Genomic DNA, 16,592 nt, shown 5'->3' on the forward strand with positions numbered 1-16,592 from the left:
TTTATTTACTTTAAATAAACCATGAGTTCTGTAGATAAAGATGTGTCCTGCCACTCAAACATCAGCAAATAACATGGACAATTTCTGTCTTGGGCAAATTTTGTTTACATTAGTAAAATTAGTATTTTTTTCTTTTGTGCTAAAACTGGCCTGCAAAAGTGTTCGATCTGGTTTACTGCATGGTGCTGTGAAGAAACTGCAAAAAGGGGCATAATTTTTGGACACATGCTATAATACATTTACTTTAATATGAGGCATGACCTCTGAGTGTGATGTCTGCAGTGACATGGTGCATGGGCCTGCAGCTGTGCAATGGTCACTGTGCCCATGTCAACCCAGCTGCATTGATATGGAAACCTATCAAGACTAAATACTGGCTAAGGAAGTATTTGTACAGACTCCTGGTCCAGAAAGGCCTGCAGTACTCAGGCAGTGCATGAACAGCTACTGTCCTGGAGGTCGGAGCAGCTCATCTTGGTACCTCTGTCCAGTCCGATTTCCACCAGGAACAATCTGATCAAGCATGCCAATAGCCTGGCCTCAGCAGACTTCTGACGACAATGTTGGGTATGCACTTTTGCGTATGTGTATTCTGAGACCACTGGCTTAAGAATGCAGTAAATTGAACCAAATATGAGGCGTACATTTCAATTCGGCACACAGTTTGCCAATCCCACAGTTGGCTAAAAACCAGGCAATTGAAACCATAAAGTACTCATTTTGTTAAGAGTGACAAAAACAGACAGAATTACAAATGAGCAAATTTACAAGCTACAACCTCTGTAGCTTATGAACAGAAACACTGTAAATAAAAGGGTGTCCCATCTGCTGAAACAGCTTTAAAATGAAAAAAGAAAAAGAAAAAAAAGAAACACGGTAAAATAAAGACACGTAGGAACTTTACAATGTACAAGTTTATTTTTAATGAACTCTTCAGTGGTTGGTAGTCACAGCACAACTTGCATGTATTAAGCCACACACCTATTTTACAAGATGATGGGAGAAAAAAAAATCAAAAAAATCAAAAAACAAAAAACCCCAAAACAAAAAACAACAACAAAAAAAGTTGATGGTCAGTCCATCTGCAGTGACTTTGTCTTAAATTCTTTGACTAAAATATCCTTAAAAAGGCCACTGAAATGCATAAAATGTTCTCAGATGAATGGAATATTTGATGGTGGCGATTTTGCTTCAACCTGACATCAAGACTCCTCACATGGCATTGACAGTGCATGTAGACATTGTAGAAAGGACTGGGTTAGCAATACCTAAGATACTTTTTTTTTTTCTTCCTTTTTTAAGTGACAACACCTTGGCTATAATACTAGAGCTTAAAAAAATGGAAACAAAATTAACAGCACTCTTCCAAGATACTGAATACAAAGAAAGTGAAATGTAGTGAAGCGATTACTTTTCTTTTTTTTTTTTTTAACTTTTACAATTGTGCGAACACTTATTTTAAAACCGGAAAACAAAAGCACTGAACACTGCCAGCCGTCCCGTGAACAAGAGAGGCTCTACTGTATTGTATCCAATGTCTTTAGTCTATAAAGGAAAAAAAAAATATAATAATAATAATAATAATAATAATAATTAAAACACACCTGTTTGTCCTCTGGAATTTTTAATAGTAACAGACGGGAACCATAAATGCATGCCATGTGCTGGTCTCAAACAAATACATACAGGTATATACAGCATCACTCAGTACCTGCTAAAACAAAGTGAGAAATACAGAGTATAAACTGACTACACTACAAACCTAAAAAAAATTAAAAAAAAAAAAAGGAGGGGGGGGGGGAAGAAGGTGAGCGATGGGAGTGGTGGAAGAGTGAAAAATCCTACTTGTGATGGACTCGTCATCATTAAAGCATTTTAAAAAAAGGAAAAAAAATGAATATTGCACATACAGTGAAAGCTTAAATTCCACCAGGTCCGCCTCATGTCGCTAAAGCGAGAATCCAAAATTTTCCCTCTTGGAGGAAGACACGCAGAGGTACCAAAAAAAAAAAAAAAAAAAAAAAAAAATTTTGGAGGGGGCGGGAGAACTGTGTGTGCATTAGTGATTTGTGGGTGGAAAGGGGAGAAGGGGGGTGGTAAATAAAGAAAAAAAATGATGGGGCCACAAGGAGCTGATATTAGGCAGAAGTGGCACTTTGAGGGTTTTGAGGGGAAGTGGAGGGACTGCACAGCACACAACACGTACACAGGAAGAAATGTTACATCAAATAAGAGATTGTGGCACAAATAAAATCAGGTGGTGGATAATATCTGTTCTTCAGAGATAGCCCAGAGTGGGAGTGGGAGGAGCGAGACAGAAGAGACCGATGCAAGTGCGTTTCTTTTTCTCTTTATGTACAACTAAGGCTTACTGGTTAAATAGTTTTCAGGCTTCCCCACCCACAATGCTTTTACATGCCGATCTCTCACACACAAAACACACGCACACACCCTTCTTCCTTTTGCTCTGTAAACTCAGTGGTTCCATCAGGACACCAGCCACACAATCTAGTGGGTTCAATTCGAGGAGGTGCATGGGGAGGGGAGGGATGGATGAACATGATGGGTGGATGCTGCAGTGGTGAAGGAGCAAAAGGGCGATTAAGAGTCGGGAGAAAAACAATGGGAGAGGGAAAAAAAAAAAAAAGAAGAAAAAAAAGAAAGAAACACGGGAGTCTTGTCTCTGATGTCTGTTGCAATTAATATCTAAATGTGCAATTCCATTAGTCACTGCCATGGGGGACTAGGGGGGTGCAGAAGATGGGGCGGGTGGGGTCTGTTCTACTTGGAAAGCTTGCTAATGACTCGAATGAGCGCTCCGTTCTCGTCCTTTAGTCTCTGGTTGTCTGCTTTCAAGTCTGGGAGCATCTGAAAGGGGATAAAGGGAAACAGGAGAGAGAGAGTGAGAGAGAGAGCAAGAGAGAGACAAGGCTTAGACAAGTCTCGCCACGTAAACAGGTTAAAAACCAGCCACGCCGCTTCCCCCCCCTTTTTTTTTTAAAAACAAACTGTTAATTGCAGTCTGTGTAAAGCAATCTCAGGAGTCACACACAGCATCTCACTTTTGGCCGTCTGACTTTGATTAAAGAGGAAAAAACAAAACCCAACATCTTTGTTCCAAGTCAAAAGTAAAAGCGGGCACACAACAGGCCAAAGATTCTGGGAAAGCCATGCAGAATCCAAGCGGCTGCTGCAGGCAGCCTCAAAAATACACACAGCAGAGGGGGAAAAAAGTCACATCTGATCAAGTGCAAATCTGTTAAAATGTTTAACGTTAATGTTCCTGACTTAAGGCCATTATACACATGCTCATCGTCTGCAGAAAATTATTCCCTAGCTCAGAATCATGCAGACTTGCTGCCAAATGCAGTGATCTGATTGGTCAGATCTGTTTAAAAATTGCAGTCTGTGTGAACGGCTGCATTAAGAACACGCTAGTCGAAAAACACTCTTTAAACGCACGGATTCCAGCTGATCTCGCCTTCAAAGCTGTCTACTTGTGCACCTCTGCCTCATCTCCAGCACGGCAGCCAGTTTAAGACCGCTTCATGAAGATCCTGTTCTGACAACTTACGCCTCAGATTTTATTGAGATTTTTACCCCAAAGTTGTGCAGACAGAAAACACTGATTTCTGTCTCAAACTTTCACAGTGAGGATCATCACTGGCAGTTAAAGCTGCTGGGGCTTCTTGCATCGACTGAAGATGCTACTTCTTTGTGACACTGTCTAACTTTTAATATGGGTTCTTACTGTAGCATGCTGGCAAACCGCCTGAACTGTGGAACGTGTCATCGCGTGCTAATCTTCCAACACCGCTCACTCAGCTTGGGGGCCTGGCTCTTTTTTTTAACTCTTCTTCAAAATGCAATGCAACTTCCACATTGCCACGAACACACATGCAAGTGGTCAGAATGGGATTTTTAGAGAGCGATGCAGGGCTGCACAACGAGATGACCCTGAAGAGGAGATGTGCCAAATTTAAATCAGGTAAAGTTTTAAATTTGCAACGGGCAGAGATGCAGAACTTTGTGATCACAACTCAAATTTGAGAGTTTAATTTAAGTAAAGCCAGATTATGCATCAGTTTCCTCTTCTTTATGACATCTACTGAACTTCAAAACACATTCTTTTAAACATGTGCATATTAATGCATTACAGGCAGCAACACGGAGCTGAATGAGCTGTAGTAAGTAAGCCAGACTTTCTCTTGCCCCATAATTTATAAATCCTGGAACTGGCTGTCAGTTGTAAAGTTTAAATATCTCCCATAAAAGCACAATAAAGACTTGAAAAGTTCCTATTTGGACAGCAGCATGCTTTCAATATGATTAGCTGATTAAATAAATGACTTAAAATATTCGTACAAGGGTGTAAGACATGTTCTACAGTGTTTAGAGGAGACTGCCCCAGAGACCCAAGTCCTGCTTGATTTCATATAAGGACTGACTGCTTGTTTAACTTACGACACTGAACACACTATATTGTGTACAAGTCCAAGATAAAACCATACGTGCATGCATTCGTCTTAAATATTTGTTGATGTCATTTGGTAAACTCAACAGAAAAGGAGGGGAGGATAAGGTGGGTTTGGTCTCTGAAGGTTTGGGTCCAAAGAGTTGATGCCATAGGAAGCCACTTCATGCAAAGAAGCCAAAACAAGCCAAACAGAACTACTGAGCTCCCCCTGAAGTAATTATCACAAGTAGAAACTTCAAAGAGGACACTTTCCTTCACAGTACAGTCAGACCTGTTAACCCGCAAACATTTACCTGAGCTTTGCTTTATTCCGTTATCATTCACATGTTATTTGAAATATTTAGAATAATGTTTAATGCGTTTTGGAGGTGTGGAAACCACCTGACAGGTGTGTACTGCAAAAGGAGAGTGTCCTGCTGTGAAAACCAAAGAAAGACACCCTCCCCAATCCGAAAACAAAAAGCTCTGGGGAAGCAGAGGGGGGCAGAAAGGGTTGTTTTTCAAAACCAGTGATTGCTGGACGGCTGGACACCTGCCTGTCTATGGGTGCAGGGCAGAGCACGAATGGAGCATGAGAAGAATGGGGTTGCAAGGGGGGAGAGGACAAGGAGGAGAAGAAGAAGCAGAAGAGGAAAAAGAGAGAAGAAGAAGAAGCAGGAGATGGTGGTGGACAGACGGACGTGGCTTAGAGGTCGACGGTGGGCAGCTGGCTGCAGGCCGACTGCGAGAGCTTTGCCACCACGCGGGCCAGGGCCCGGTTCTCAGCCTGCAGCCGCTCCTTAACCTGGCGTAGGGCCTGAACCTGCTTTACCTGGGGGAGGTTCTGCAGGAGGGAAAAAAAAAGAAAAAACCAAACAACACAGAAAGAGGAGGAGGGACAGGGCGAGAGTGGCAGGAGAGGAAACATGTTTGAGGAGACAAAAATCAAGAGAGAAAGGATTAATGAAAGACAGGACAATATAAATTAATAGAGAAGAGGGGCCGAGAGAAGGACAAAGGGGGAAAACAGAAAAGGAAGATTGTTAGAAAATGGGGACAGATTTTGGAAATTGAAGGAATGATTAAGAGGTTCAGCTTGATGCTTGTCGACAGAATGGAAAAGTGACACTGATAAGATCAGCCAGCTGGCTAAGCCCTAAAAATAAACACTTTGTTATCACAGTGATGGGAGAACACATGCTTGCTACAGTTTAATAGATTTCTTCCCCCTCTTTTCTTAGCTAAAAAACATTTTCCCAAAAAGAAATACATAATTAATCATCCTTAAATGTTAACAGTGGACAAATATTACAGCAGCTGACCTCAGATGTGCCCTGAAGAGCAGAAGGTGAGATTAGCAGGTGTACAAATGGAGACAGAGGTGGTTAACTGTGCCAGTCCAAATATAAAAATCTAAACACAACTGTGCCTAAGATTAATATATATTTTTAATTATTCATTTAATATGCCAAGAGTGAGGTGTTTTAGTATGAGCGAGACTAACTACATCCCTATATATGATAAACAAAGCTGGTGACTCCAAGTTTTTTTTTTTAAAATTACCTGCCATATATTCAAGAAAAAAAATTGTCAATTTTGATTCATGACTATTAGCTTACAGAGGTTCTCAAAGGCTTCACCAAACAGTCTTCTGACACATTTGGTAATGTTTAGCTACTTGTCAAGTGATGCTAAGTCTAAACTAGTTAAAAGAGTAAGATTACCTCCCCTGTGTGAGGGGTACCTGGTCCCAAATACTCTGAGCGGCAAGTGTAGCAGTGTTACTGTCTGTCAAAATTATTAAATTAAGTATATAATATGCCATTTACAATTTTTAAATTCAGTATGTGTGTGCTGGGTACCTTAAGTTCCTCCTCCATCTCAGAAATCTTCCTTTCTAGAGCTCTTCTTTCCTGTTGGGTGGAGGAACGCAGATTAAATCTGAACCACGACACAAAATAAACACTCCAGTGCAGGCATGGAAGGAGAGGTGTAGGAGATGGTCGGGATGTAGTGGTGACAGGGCACGCTTGAACACAAGCTTATCTAGTGAGGCATCTGCAAGCAGCAGCCAGTTCAAACTTATACATTCAATTCATTTAAAGCCGTCTAAAGACTGGAATGAGTCGAGAAACGGGGATGAAGATGTTTAGAGGTTGTGTTTGATGGTATAGCTAATGAAATGATTCATGGGCAAGGATGTCAAATGTCTTTAAACCCAAAAGACAATCCTATAATGTAAAAGGCGGCAAGGAAAGAATGACTTGTATGATGACAAAATGTTGCTTAGATTAAAGCATGGGCTTAAAAATAATGAATGATGTTTAGGAATCTGTGGGTTATGATGATGTGGCTACAGGAGCTGCAGCTGAAGATGCCAAAGCCATTACAGAAAGGGTGAAAACACACATGCACACTTTTTTATATAACAGCAATTTAACAGCCTGCAATTATTCAACTTTCTACAGAAATTGAGGTCATTTCACACACCGGAAAAAACAAAAATAAGCAGTCTTGAGAAGTGGTGACCACACGCTGCCTCTGAGGTTCAATAAACAGGTGAATAAAGAAGGTGGCAGTGTTCTGGGTGGCGTGGAAGGAGGGTGGGCTTCCCTTTGACCCTCAGCTACGTGAGAGACGACAGCCAGCAGCAAAGAGGAGACTAACACAAAAACTGAGGGTAAGATCATACCACCACCCAGATGATATTGGGGCCTGCTTGTTACCTTCAGACATAAACCCATTGGGGCAGTGTTACTGGGATGTTTAGCCAAAGTAACTGAAATAAACTATATTTAGTCTGAGACACACACACACGTTATACATGTTTTTAGTAAATGTGTTAATTTAAAATAAAAGGGACATTTGCAACAGAAGTGGGTTATTACACTAGCTCATTACCCTTTTCTCCATCTCAAGCTGTGATCGGTCAGCGTAGCGTTCCTGCCTCTGCAATGGGAAACAAAACTGTGTCAGAAACCTTTACAATCCCATCAGGATGTTTAGCCATGCCATGAAGTGCTTCTCCATACCTGTGTGGCCTTCTCTAGTTGTAACTTCAAGTCTGCCAGCTCCAGGTCTGTGTCACGTAACTGAGCCTTCAACTTCTCGTTGTCAGCTAATGTTTGCTCATAGAGCTGAAGAGAGGACCAATCAGATCCAACAGTCAGAAAGTGCAGCAGTCAAACTATTTATAATCAAAGATTTGTTGAGACTGGCCTACCCGCTGAGAAATGGGGCACATACATAAGCTTTGGTTTGCATTTTTAGCTAGTTTTTCTGTTTAGTTTTAAGCTTTTAAAAAAAGTTTTGGTTTACAAAACCAAACCTCAGAGACGCGCAGACATACCAGCCTCAAATATGCACAAAGACCCTGCTAAAGCTCACTGTGTTAAAAATATTCCTTTGTGTTTCCAAAGCAAAAACCTGTGTTACATTTATTTTTATTCTTGTTTAGTCACTTAACTAAAATGCATTTTTACATAATTCATTTTACTTTTAATTAGAATAAATCTGGGCTTGAGGCAAGGTTTTATTACTCTACCATCTGCCTGTTTAGGCAATTACAAATTAAAAGGGAAGCCTATGTTTTGTTAATTGGTGTATGTGCAGTACCATTGATACTTTACACTACTTGCACAAGACAACAATGCTCGGTCCTACTTATGTTGGACCTAACATCGGCTTTTGACACTGTTGACCACCACATCCTCCTTGAAAGGCTTAAACACTGGGTTGGTGTATCTGGAACTGCCTTCGAGTGGTTCTCCTCATATCTACATCACCGATCTTTTTCGGTGGTGGTCTCCGATTTTAGGTCATCCTCTACCTCCCTCACTTGTGGTGTCCCTCAGGGTTCGGTTTTGGGGCCTTTATTGTTCTTAATACATCTTCTTCCCAGCATATAATGGGCTCTTTTGAGGACATTCCTTATCACTGTTATGCTGATGATATTCAGTTGTACATCTCTTTTAAACCCCAGGATTTATCTAAGCTTCAGCTTCTGAATGACTGCTTAGATTCCATCAAATGTTGGAACATTGGGAAAACTGAAGTCCTCATATGCGCTCCGGACAGATTTTTTATCCCAGATAGTGAAAGCCTTGGTCCTCTCTCAGTGTATGTTAAATCCTCTATCAGGAATTTAGGTATCACTTTTGACTCAACTCTTACATTGGATGGGCATGTGAAATCTCTGGTTCGGTCTTGTTTTTATCATTTAAGAAATGTGGCTAAGTTAAGCCCTATTTTATTTCGTTGTGAACTGGAGATTGCTATACATGCATTTATTTCCTCACGTTTGGACTATTGTAACTCGTTGTTTATGTGTCTAAGCAAAGGTTCTCTGGATCGTCTGCAGGTTGTGCAAAATGCTGCAGCTAGGCTGTTGACAAAATCCTCCAAGTGTTCAGTACACTGGCTTCGTGTTGAATTTAGAGTACATTTTAAGATCCTGGTCTTGACATTCAAAGCCTTGCATGGACTGGCACCATCCTACATCTCCGATCTGCTACAGCCCTATGCCCCTAGCAGGTCCCTGAGGTCATCTGATCAGGGCTTACTTGCTATAAAACAGACTAAGATGAGAACTAAGGGTGAAAGAGCTTTTGCCACTGTGGCCCCGAGACTCTGTAACGCTCTCCCTCATAAATTAAGAACCCTGGACTCTGTAGTTGTTTTTTTTTAAAAAAACACCAACTCAAAACTCACCTTTTAAAAACGTTTTTTGTTAATTTTTTTGCCTTTTTTATATTATCTGTTTTACCTTTTTATTATTTGTCATCTTATGTGCAGCACTTTGTGACTGTCTAGAAAGGTGCTATAGATATTTTTTATTTTTTATTTAACAGTACTGTGCTAAAGTCTTAAGATTATTATTATCACTATTAGGCCTCACTCCTTGGAAGCAAAATGTAAAGAAATGAAGGATGTCTCAAGACTTTTGTAAAATACTTCATGTTTACGAGTTTGAGTTCTTTTGAAAATAAATACCTTCTTGTAGTCAGTGGCGTCATCTTTATCCAGTCGGCTAGAATACGGCCTTCCACTTTCACCGTAGCTACGGGTAAAAAGAGTGTCATTACGATCTAAGGATGAAGTGCTCTCATTCCTGCAACAGTAATGACAGGCATTTGTTTAAAACAGAAACACACACACACAAAAGGAATAAACATAACATGATGGAGGGGAAAACCTACCTGAACAATCGGTCACTCTGTAAGAAAGAAAAACAACAAAAAGTTAGAAAGCAGTTTATTCTGCCATAAGATGTTTTCAGTCTCTACAAAAATGCTAAAATACTAGAAGATTCAACTCTGATAGAGGGTTTCAAAAGAAAAGAAAAGAAAAGAAAAACACTAAACAGTAGGATGGAACCAGTTATTTAGACTACAGCCTCCTCTATGTCTCAGCACCCGACCTTCACTCCCATGCAGCGGCCTTCCTCCCAGCTGCTCTGCATGCACATACAGACACAGTAACAACTAACAGCTGACAGGCCAGCTACAGCCTTGAGGTGCCTGCACTGTGCCTCTAGGTCTGCTGTGCTTGTGTAGTGCCACAGCCATGAGAATGGAGCCAGACATCAGATAGGAAGGTCAGGTTGAGGGGTCGGTCTTCCAGCTATTTTAAAAATTGCAGTCTCCTTCTGGAGGCAGAGAGAGTGTGGTGACACAACTATGCTACACTCTGGGTTTTCCTGAGAGTCCTGAGAGTGCTTCTAGTGGGGGGGTGAGATAAAAGCTATAGAGCTAGCTCAATATTATTCAAGGTGCAACTGGAGAGAGACTTTGAATACAGACTCTGGAATCAAATTGGCTGTTTTTTGTTTTTAAATGATGTCTTTAGCGTCTTATCTACTAATTAGGAATCAACCAAGCATTTTGTTTCGGTACCAACATTTATCAGGATGACCTTAGATGAGCTTAAACTTAAGAATATTTGCAAACTCAACTTAAAAATACATTTTTATCCTTGTAATTAAGAGAGACGAGCTAGAATGAAAGAGGTTTTCCTGTACATTTCTGGATAAGGGCTCCTTTCCGATTTGGTCCACCCTTTTTACTGTCCTACAGGAAGTGATGGTAAATAGCTGTTGTCTCTCTCTCTTTCCCAGGATCTCTGTACTCAAAGGAAAACTGTGTTCTCCATTATGCTTCAAAAGACACTCCCATCCAAACAGGAAGTGCACCCAGCCAACAATATTTTCACAAAGCTGCCCTCTCTGTGGCTTCTAAAGACAGTATGAATGCACTGGATTCCACTGCTTTTTTATGCTTATGTCACCAGAAGCCTTTAGGAAAATTCTTACATGTTATTTCTTGTTCGTTTTAAGCTGAAATTCTGACTCCATTTGTGGAGAGAGAGAAAAAAAAAAAAAGGGCTCAAATTTCAACTTGTCAGCATGTCATTTAAGTGTGTGTTCTGCCTATAAAAGACCTGCATTTCCTTCCTTTTGTGCTTCTACATGTTTTGAAAGCCCACCGATCTGTTGCCGAGTGAGCCTTTGGTTTGCAAGGTCACCCTCATACACCAGACAATCACCGGAAGGTGGAAAGGGGGAGGACAATAAGAAATTCAAAGGCAGGAGTCCAAAAAAAGAAAAAGAAAAGATAAGCGGTAGGGGAGAAAATCATAGCTGTACAGCAAAGAGTAATGAATATCAAAGACTAGTCCACTTCCTTGGCCTTAACGACATGAGTTGAGGCGAGGAAGGACCAGAATAGTAAATAAATGCAAAAGAGCAAAAGATGAAATAGACATCATGGGATACAAGGAGAAGAAGGATGGAGGCTGGAGGGCTTCTCCTTAGTCAGTTTAATCTACTTTTTCTCCTATGCCCCGAGTTACCTGTGGCTCTCCCTTGGCGTTGCCCTCCTCCGAGTCCGACTGTTGATCGGGGTCATTTTCATCACCCTGGAATTTAAAAAGATATGAGGGTTAGGTGCTGCTTTGGGCCATCCATATGATCAAAGAAACACCCGAAGCTGTGCACGAGTTATGAACTGTGCACTTCACAAAGAGTGCGATGACCACTTCAAGAACTGAGCTCTAAAGAGAAACCTTTGCACTGTGTGCAAATCTCTTACATCCTGACTCCAGAAGGAGACCCCAGTGGAACGTCTCTTTTCGCGGGGCCGCCTGCGATCCCGTATGGAGCGGGGCTGAGACTTGTCCTCTCCCTCCTTTTCCTCCTCCTTCTTGTCTGCTTCTGCTTTCATTGAGAAGAAAGTCAACAATTATCGGACAGATTATGATTGTGTCACATAAAGAAACCTAGAGAATTACATCCATGGAGGATTTAATCTCTTCTCTTGCAAACATATTAAAAAAATAAATAAATAAAAATAAAATACTCTCAGCACATATGCACAGACAGCCACTCACACCTATGTTCGAATTCAGAATCCTTAGTTGCCCTAACCGGATGCATGTTTTTGAACTGTGTGCATCTGTGTGTGAAAACATGCCCTAGCCTGCATACAAAACAAGGACTTTCATGCTGTGAGGTGAAACTGTTACCCTGCCACCGTGCAAGTTTGCGGTCTTCTCTTATTTTGAAAGCTCAGTCCTTAATCAGCTAGCTCTGGCCTTTCTGTTGAGAAGGCATCCTGCTATTTTGGGGAAAAGCTTGGTCACAAGTCTGTCACAGTTTCCTTCAGCTGCTTTCAATTTTCCAAGGACACTTCATGCATTGGTTTGTTTAATTGAAGAGGTACTTAATTTAAAAGACAACCCAAACCCCTTCTGTGTCAATGGTCTAAATCAACATTTGGCATATGGCCCATGTGAAAACAGTGGAGACAGTTACAGCGGCAGGCATGTACGGGCTGTGCCTATATGGCTTTATGTGAGAGCACACCTCACCAAAGATGGCACAGTTTTAAACAAGAGGGATTAGCAATCCCCTTGAGGCAACATTAATAAACATCCATTTGCCCAGTTTACTACAGAGCAATTCAAATCTGACAAAGTGCAATGACTGTTTAAGATCTGAAGACATCTGTAGTGCTGCCACACACATACTGCCATGCTTTTATGTGCATTCGGTTTAAATTTGAAGACTTTTCCTCATCAAACACAACCACAACTTAAAAAACTTCTCAATACCTGTATCGGGTATGAAAAACACTCACCCTTTTCTGTATCTCTGGAGGAACGGCTATAGGAGGAGGTTATCCCCGTCAGACTGTTAGGCCTGTTGAGGGAGCTAGAACTGGAGGACGTGGTGCTAGAGTAGGAAGGGATGGAGGCAGTGCTGACTGAGGAAATGGTGGAGGTGGAAGAAGATGAAAGCCTTGACCGCTGGGAGAGAGGAGGGTAAGATGAAGAGGTCAGGCTAGCTGTAATATTTAAATTTTTATAAAATATTGTGTCTTTTCAGTAATACATTATAACAATATAAACATTTAAAGTATGTACCTCATCGTAGGTGCGGTACTTGTATCGGTAATCATCGTCCTTCGTCTCAGTCTCCTTCTTCTCCTCTTGCTTTTCCTTGTCCTGCTTCTCTTTCTCCTCCTTCTCCTCCTCCCGAGTCTTTGTGGTACGACTCCTGCCGATTGTTTTCTCAGCCTCTTGTAAATCAGTCAGAGTCACACCCTGGAAGAAGGAAAGTCTTTTTTAAATTTCTTTCCTTAATGATTTTTAAAAATAAGTCTTATATTTGCAGATTCTATACATGCTGCAGAATTGGTAATTAATTAGTTCGAAAACTGGTCGACTGATCCAAGCAAATTTTTCTTTTTAAACCAGGGACAAAGCTCAAATTCTGTAAAATGAGCTCTTGGTACAAGAGCTGCCTGTGTACACAAACAAAAAATAAAAGTCTGGGCTGTCTCAACAAGAATAACAGGTCTTATTTGAACAGTCTGTGGCCATAGAAATACAATACAAACCAGGAACATGCAGAGGTCATCATTTGTTAACAGTTTGTTTTGATGTGGGAATCCACCTTTATTTGGCTTATTAGCAGTTTGAGCAGTAGTGACTATTCTGATCATGTTAAAGCAGGTTTCCTACAACTGAAGACTCAGAACAACATTTAAGAACAAAAACTGATGGGGATAAAAAAAAAAATTTAAAAAAAAAGTCAGATTAGAGACATAAGTTATGTTTTTGTGGTTTGGTTGAGGCTGTAGTTGTAGGTTAAATTAAACATGTTCCTATGAATACCAAATTCCCATTCTATTTACCCTACCTACAGATAACATTATAAAAGAATGGTTTAAAGGCAGCATGTTATACTCATTTACTGGGTCTTAGTGCAGTTATATCACTGTATTTTAGCTCCCTTCCCCCTGCTGGTAAACCAACTTTCTTCTGGTTGGCTAGTCCTTGTAAGCACAAGGCTAGAACAGCAGGTGGGTTGAGTTCACAAACAGAGCTTTTTGAGATGGCCATATTAGGATATCTGCTCTTACTGACATCATACAGAGCCAAGGAGTAGGACAAACAGAGTGGAGCCTGACATTTTGGCTCACAGGGTTAAGGGTCATTAAAAGGAACATACACCTTTGCAAACATAAGAGATGAGTACTGAGCATATTTAAGGTGATGTGGTTTAACTAACCTGGGTGGACCTCCTTGACTGTCGAGCCTGTCTGGAGCGAGCTTTCCTCTGAGACTCCGACTCCTCATCTCGCTTTGGAGTCAAGTATGACCTGAAAGAGACACAAGCAAAATACACAAACACACAGAGGTTAAATATTTAGAGGAAGCCAAGAAGAAGCAGAAGCAGAAGAAGCAGAAGAAGCAGAAGAAGAAGAAGAGCCCCTCCTGAATGGGGAAGTTAATCTACTTAAATATGCTTCGTTCTTGCCCTCATGATATTGAGCTTTACCTTTCGTTAAAGAAACAGGGGTTACTAAACAGGCTCTCTAATCAGCAGAAATTGCATCCAAATGTACAGATTTGCTGATAAAGTATTAACACACCTGCTCACACAAATACATGGGGCATTTACAGGTGTAAACAAGACTTTAGCAGTGTTTTATTTCCACCTTAAAACAAGCTTGCAATGGAAATGCGGTTAAACTACATGTAAAGAGCCAGGCGTTGCTTTCATCTGACGCGTTTTCAGCTCTTATTTAGACTACACTGGACTAAATCATCATGCATGTGACACAGGTCAACCTGTTAATGTGATCCTGCTAACCTTCAAAGACGCAGTCACATCACAAAATCTAAATATAAAGATGGAGGTAAGACTGTGTCACTGTGCGCTGGGAAGTCCTAGAGTGAAGTGTCAAAGACAATTTAATACTTTGTATCAACTTAAAGTAGCAGGTTCTCTTTTTACTATGTGCTTGTTCAGTGTCAAGAATGGAACCCATTAATCCTCCTTACACATCTGTTTACCTCCACAATATTGCTGTGCTTGTGTTTTTACCTAATGGTACATTTCTTTTCTCTGGTAGTTTATTAAAAATGTTAATATTAACTGAGGAAGCAGTCAGCTGCAGTGTAGCTTGGCTGGAGTAAAGCTATTGTGAAAAAAAAAATCACTGCTGTCTGCTAGATATATATTTGTAATATAGCAACAAAGAACAGATATGAGAAAGAGAGGGGAAAAAAATCTTGGTCATTTTCCCTCCAAGCCAGGATTTTTAAAATAATGTCTTCCTCGTGTGTTATAAGTTGTAAAATGAGATATAAACCTAGGGTTTAAACGTTCCGGTACGCGAGCTTCATGCCCAAAAGGCAACACAATTTGGGAAATAAAACAGTAATCGCTCGTCTCAGGCTGAAACACGCTTCTGTTGGCCACACAAAAGTATGAACTCATTCAGCCCAGACTGGGGTCTTGGCCTTGAGGAAAATGTGCTTCTTCTGCCCACGTTCCTTATAAGGAGAAGTCACTGGAGCAGTTCAGGCTCTGAAGCAGCCCGGCCCCACTCCCACCGTGACAGGTGGCTTATTTCAGCCTTGCTACAGGAGGACATGCACTGGACCCCACTCAAACATACACGTGCAAGCACAAGCTCTCTGCTCGCTCGCTCACTCCCTTCCCAGAATGTCTGCACAGAGTCTAAGAGTGAACACAAACCTACAGAAATGGAAATGATGGTAGCTTTTCTTCATGAAATAAGTCTATGGAAATGCTGAAAGTCTCCTTACATTTAAACAGCACCATAAATTTGGTGGACAGATGTGATTGCGATAAAAAATTCACAAAGTTTAAAGCGCTACTAAAAACGAATGAAATCGATGTTTGAGTCGGTGTTTGGTTTACCTGCGTCTTTCGGTGCCAGTGCCAGTGGTAGTGGTGGTAGTGGTAGACGTGGTGGTCGTAGTAGAGCCAGTGTTTATAGTGGGGACGACAGCAGCAGACTCCTTCTCCCTCTCTGCACTCTCCTCTGACCAGTACCTGTTTATACACACACATTTTAAACAGATTCCCTTTCAGCTGCTGTAATACAAATACAACAATCCTAAGCCTGTATATACAATTCAGGGCCAATTACTATACATTTTCTTGCCTGCCAGATGATCGTGTCAGACCGTTTGTTATAAAACCACTTCGAGAGTTAGCTCACCATCTTTTTTTAGCACTTTGCTCCTCTCTGGCTTTTGGTATCCACCACTTATGCTGCTGAATTTTAACAAAATAAACAAAACCTAGTAACATAATACAGTGTTTAAATTTCCACTACAGTAATAATACAGAAAATAAAGAGAATAAAGAGAAAAAAAGGCAAACTGTTCAAGCTTTGAGAAACTTCTGAAAATTAGTAAATTTATCATCATGGACATGGCTATCAACTAAATTAGAGGACAAACTATATTATACAAATATAATACATGAATATGTGGTGAAACTGACCAGTATTACTGCTGCCTTCTAGCTTGTTTAAAGAAAGAGTGCATGACCTCAAATGATAACTGTATAGATTCATTCAATCATTCAGCTGCAGCTGAATTTCTCAACCTGAAAAGAAATTGTACCTGCTGGTGAGACTGGTGGAGCCAGTGCGAGTGGAGGAGGAGCCCAGGCTTGAGTACAGGCCACGATGGCCGGTGGGCGAGGTAACAGATGAGGAGGTGGAGGTGGTCGTGGCGGAGGAAGTGGTCGAGGAGCCCAAGTCCTCGTGTCGTCTGCCGAATGAGCCGCTGTGGAATAAAGAATCACCGGCAA

General features: G+C 41.0%; 1 protein-coding gene across 17 annotated transcripts in view; it reads right to left on the reverse strand.

Annotated features, from left to right (window-relative positions):
- The window catches only part of ppp1r12a (protein phosphatase 1, regulatory subunit 12A), a 55,721-nt gene continuing 39,129 nt past the window's right edge, over positions 1 to 16,592 (reverse strand). For 3 of the 17 annotated variants that reach the window (XM_085137609.1, XM_085137607.1, XM_085137608.1), the window contains exons 14-25: positions 16,403 to 16,567; positions 15,690 to 15,824; positions 14,028 to 14,118; positions 12,878 to 13,057; positions 12,592 to 12,760; positions 11,545 to 11,669; positions 11,306 to 11,371; positions 9,655 to 9,671; positions 9,449 to 9,566; positions 7,489 to 7,593; positions 7,358 to 7,405; positions 5,318 to 7,182 (exon numbers count right to left, since the gene is read on the reverse strand). In XM_085137609.1, the coding sequence (XP_084993735.1) occupies positions 6,934 to 7,182; positions 7,358 to 7,405; positions 7,489 to 7,593; positions 9,449 to 9,566; positions 9,655 to 9,671; positions 11,306 to 11,371; positions 11,545 to 11,669; positions 12,592 to 12,760; positions 12,878 to 13,057; positions 14,028 to 14,118; positions 15,690 to 15,824; positions 16,403 to 16,567 (1,468 nt within the window). In that variant the 3' untranslated portion in view covers positions 5,318 to 6,933. The other 14 variants (XM_085137618.1, XM_085137604.1, XM_085137616.1 and 11 more) reach the window with 9 other exon arrangements.

This window comes from Neolamprologus multifasciatus, chromosome 17 (assembly GCF_963576455.1).
Source record: "Neolamprologus multifasciatus chromosome 17, fNeoMul1.2, whole genome shotgun sequence".
In the NCBI taxonomy this organism is placed as follows: domain Eukaryota; kingdom Metazoa; phylum Chordata; class Actinopteri; order Cichliformes; family Cichlidae; genus Neolamprologus; species Neolamprologus multifasciatus.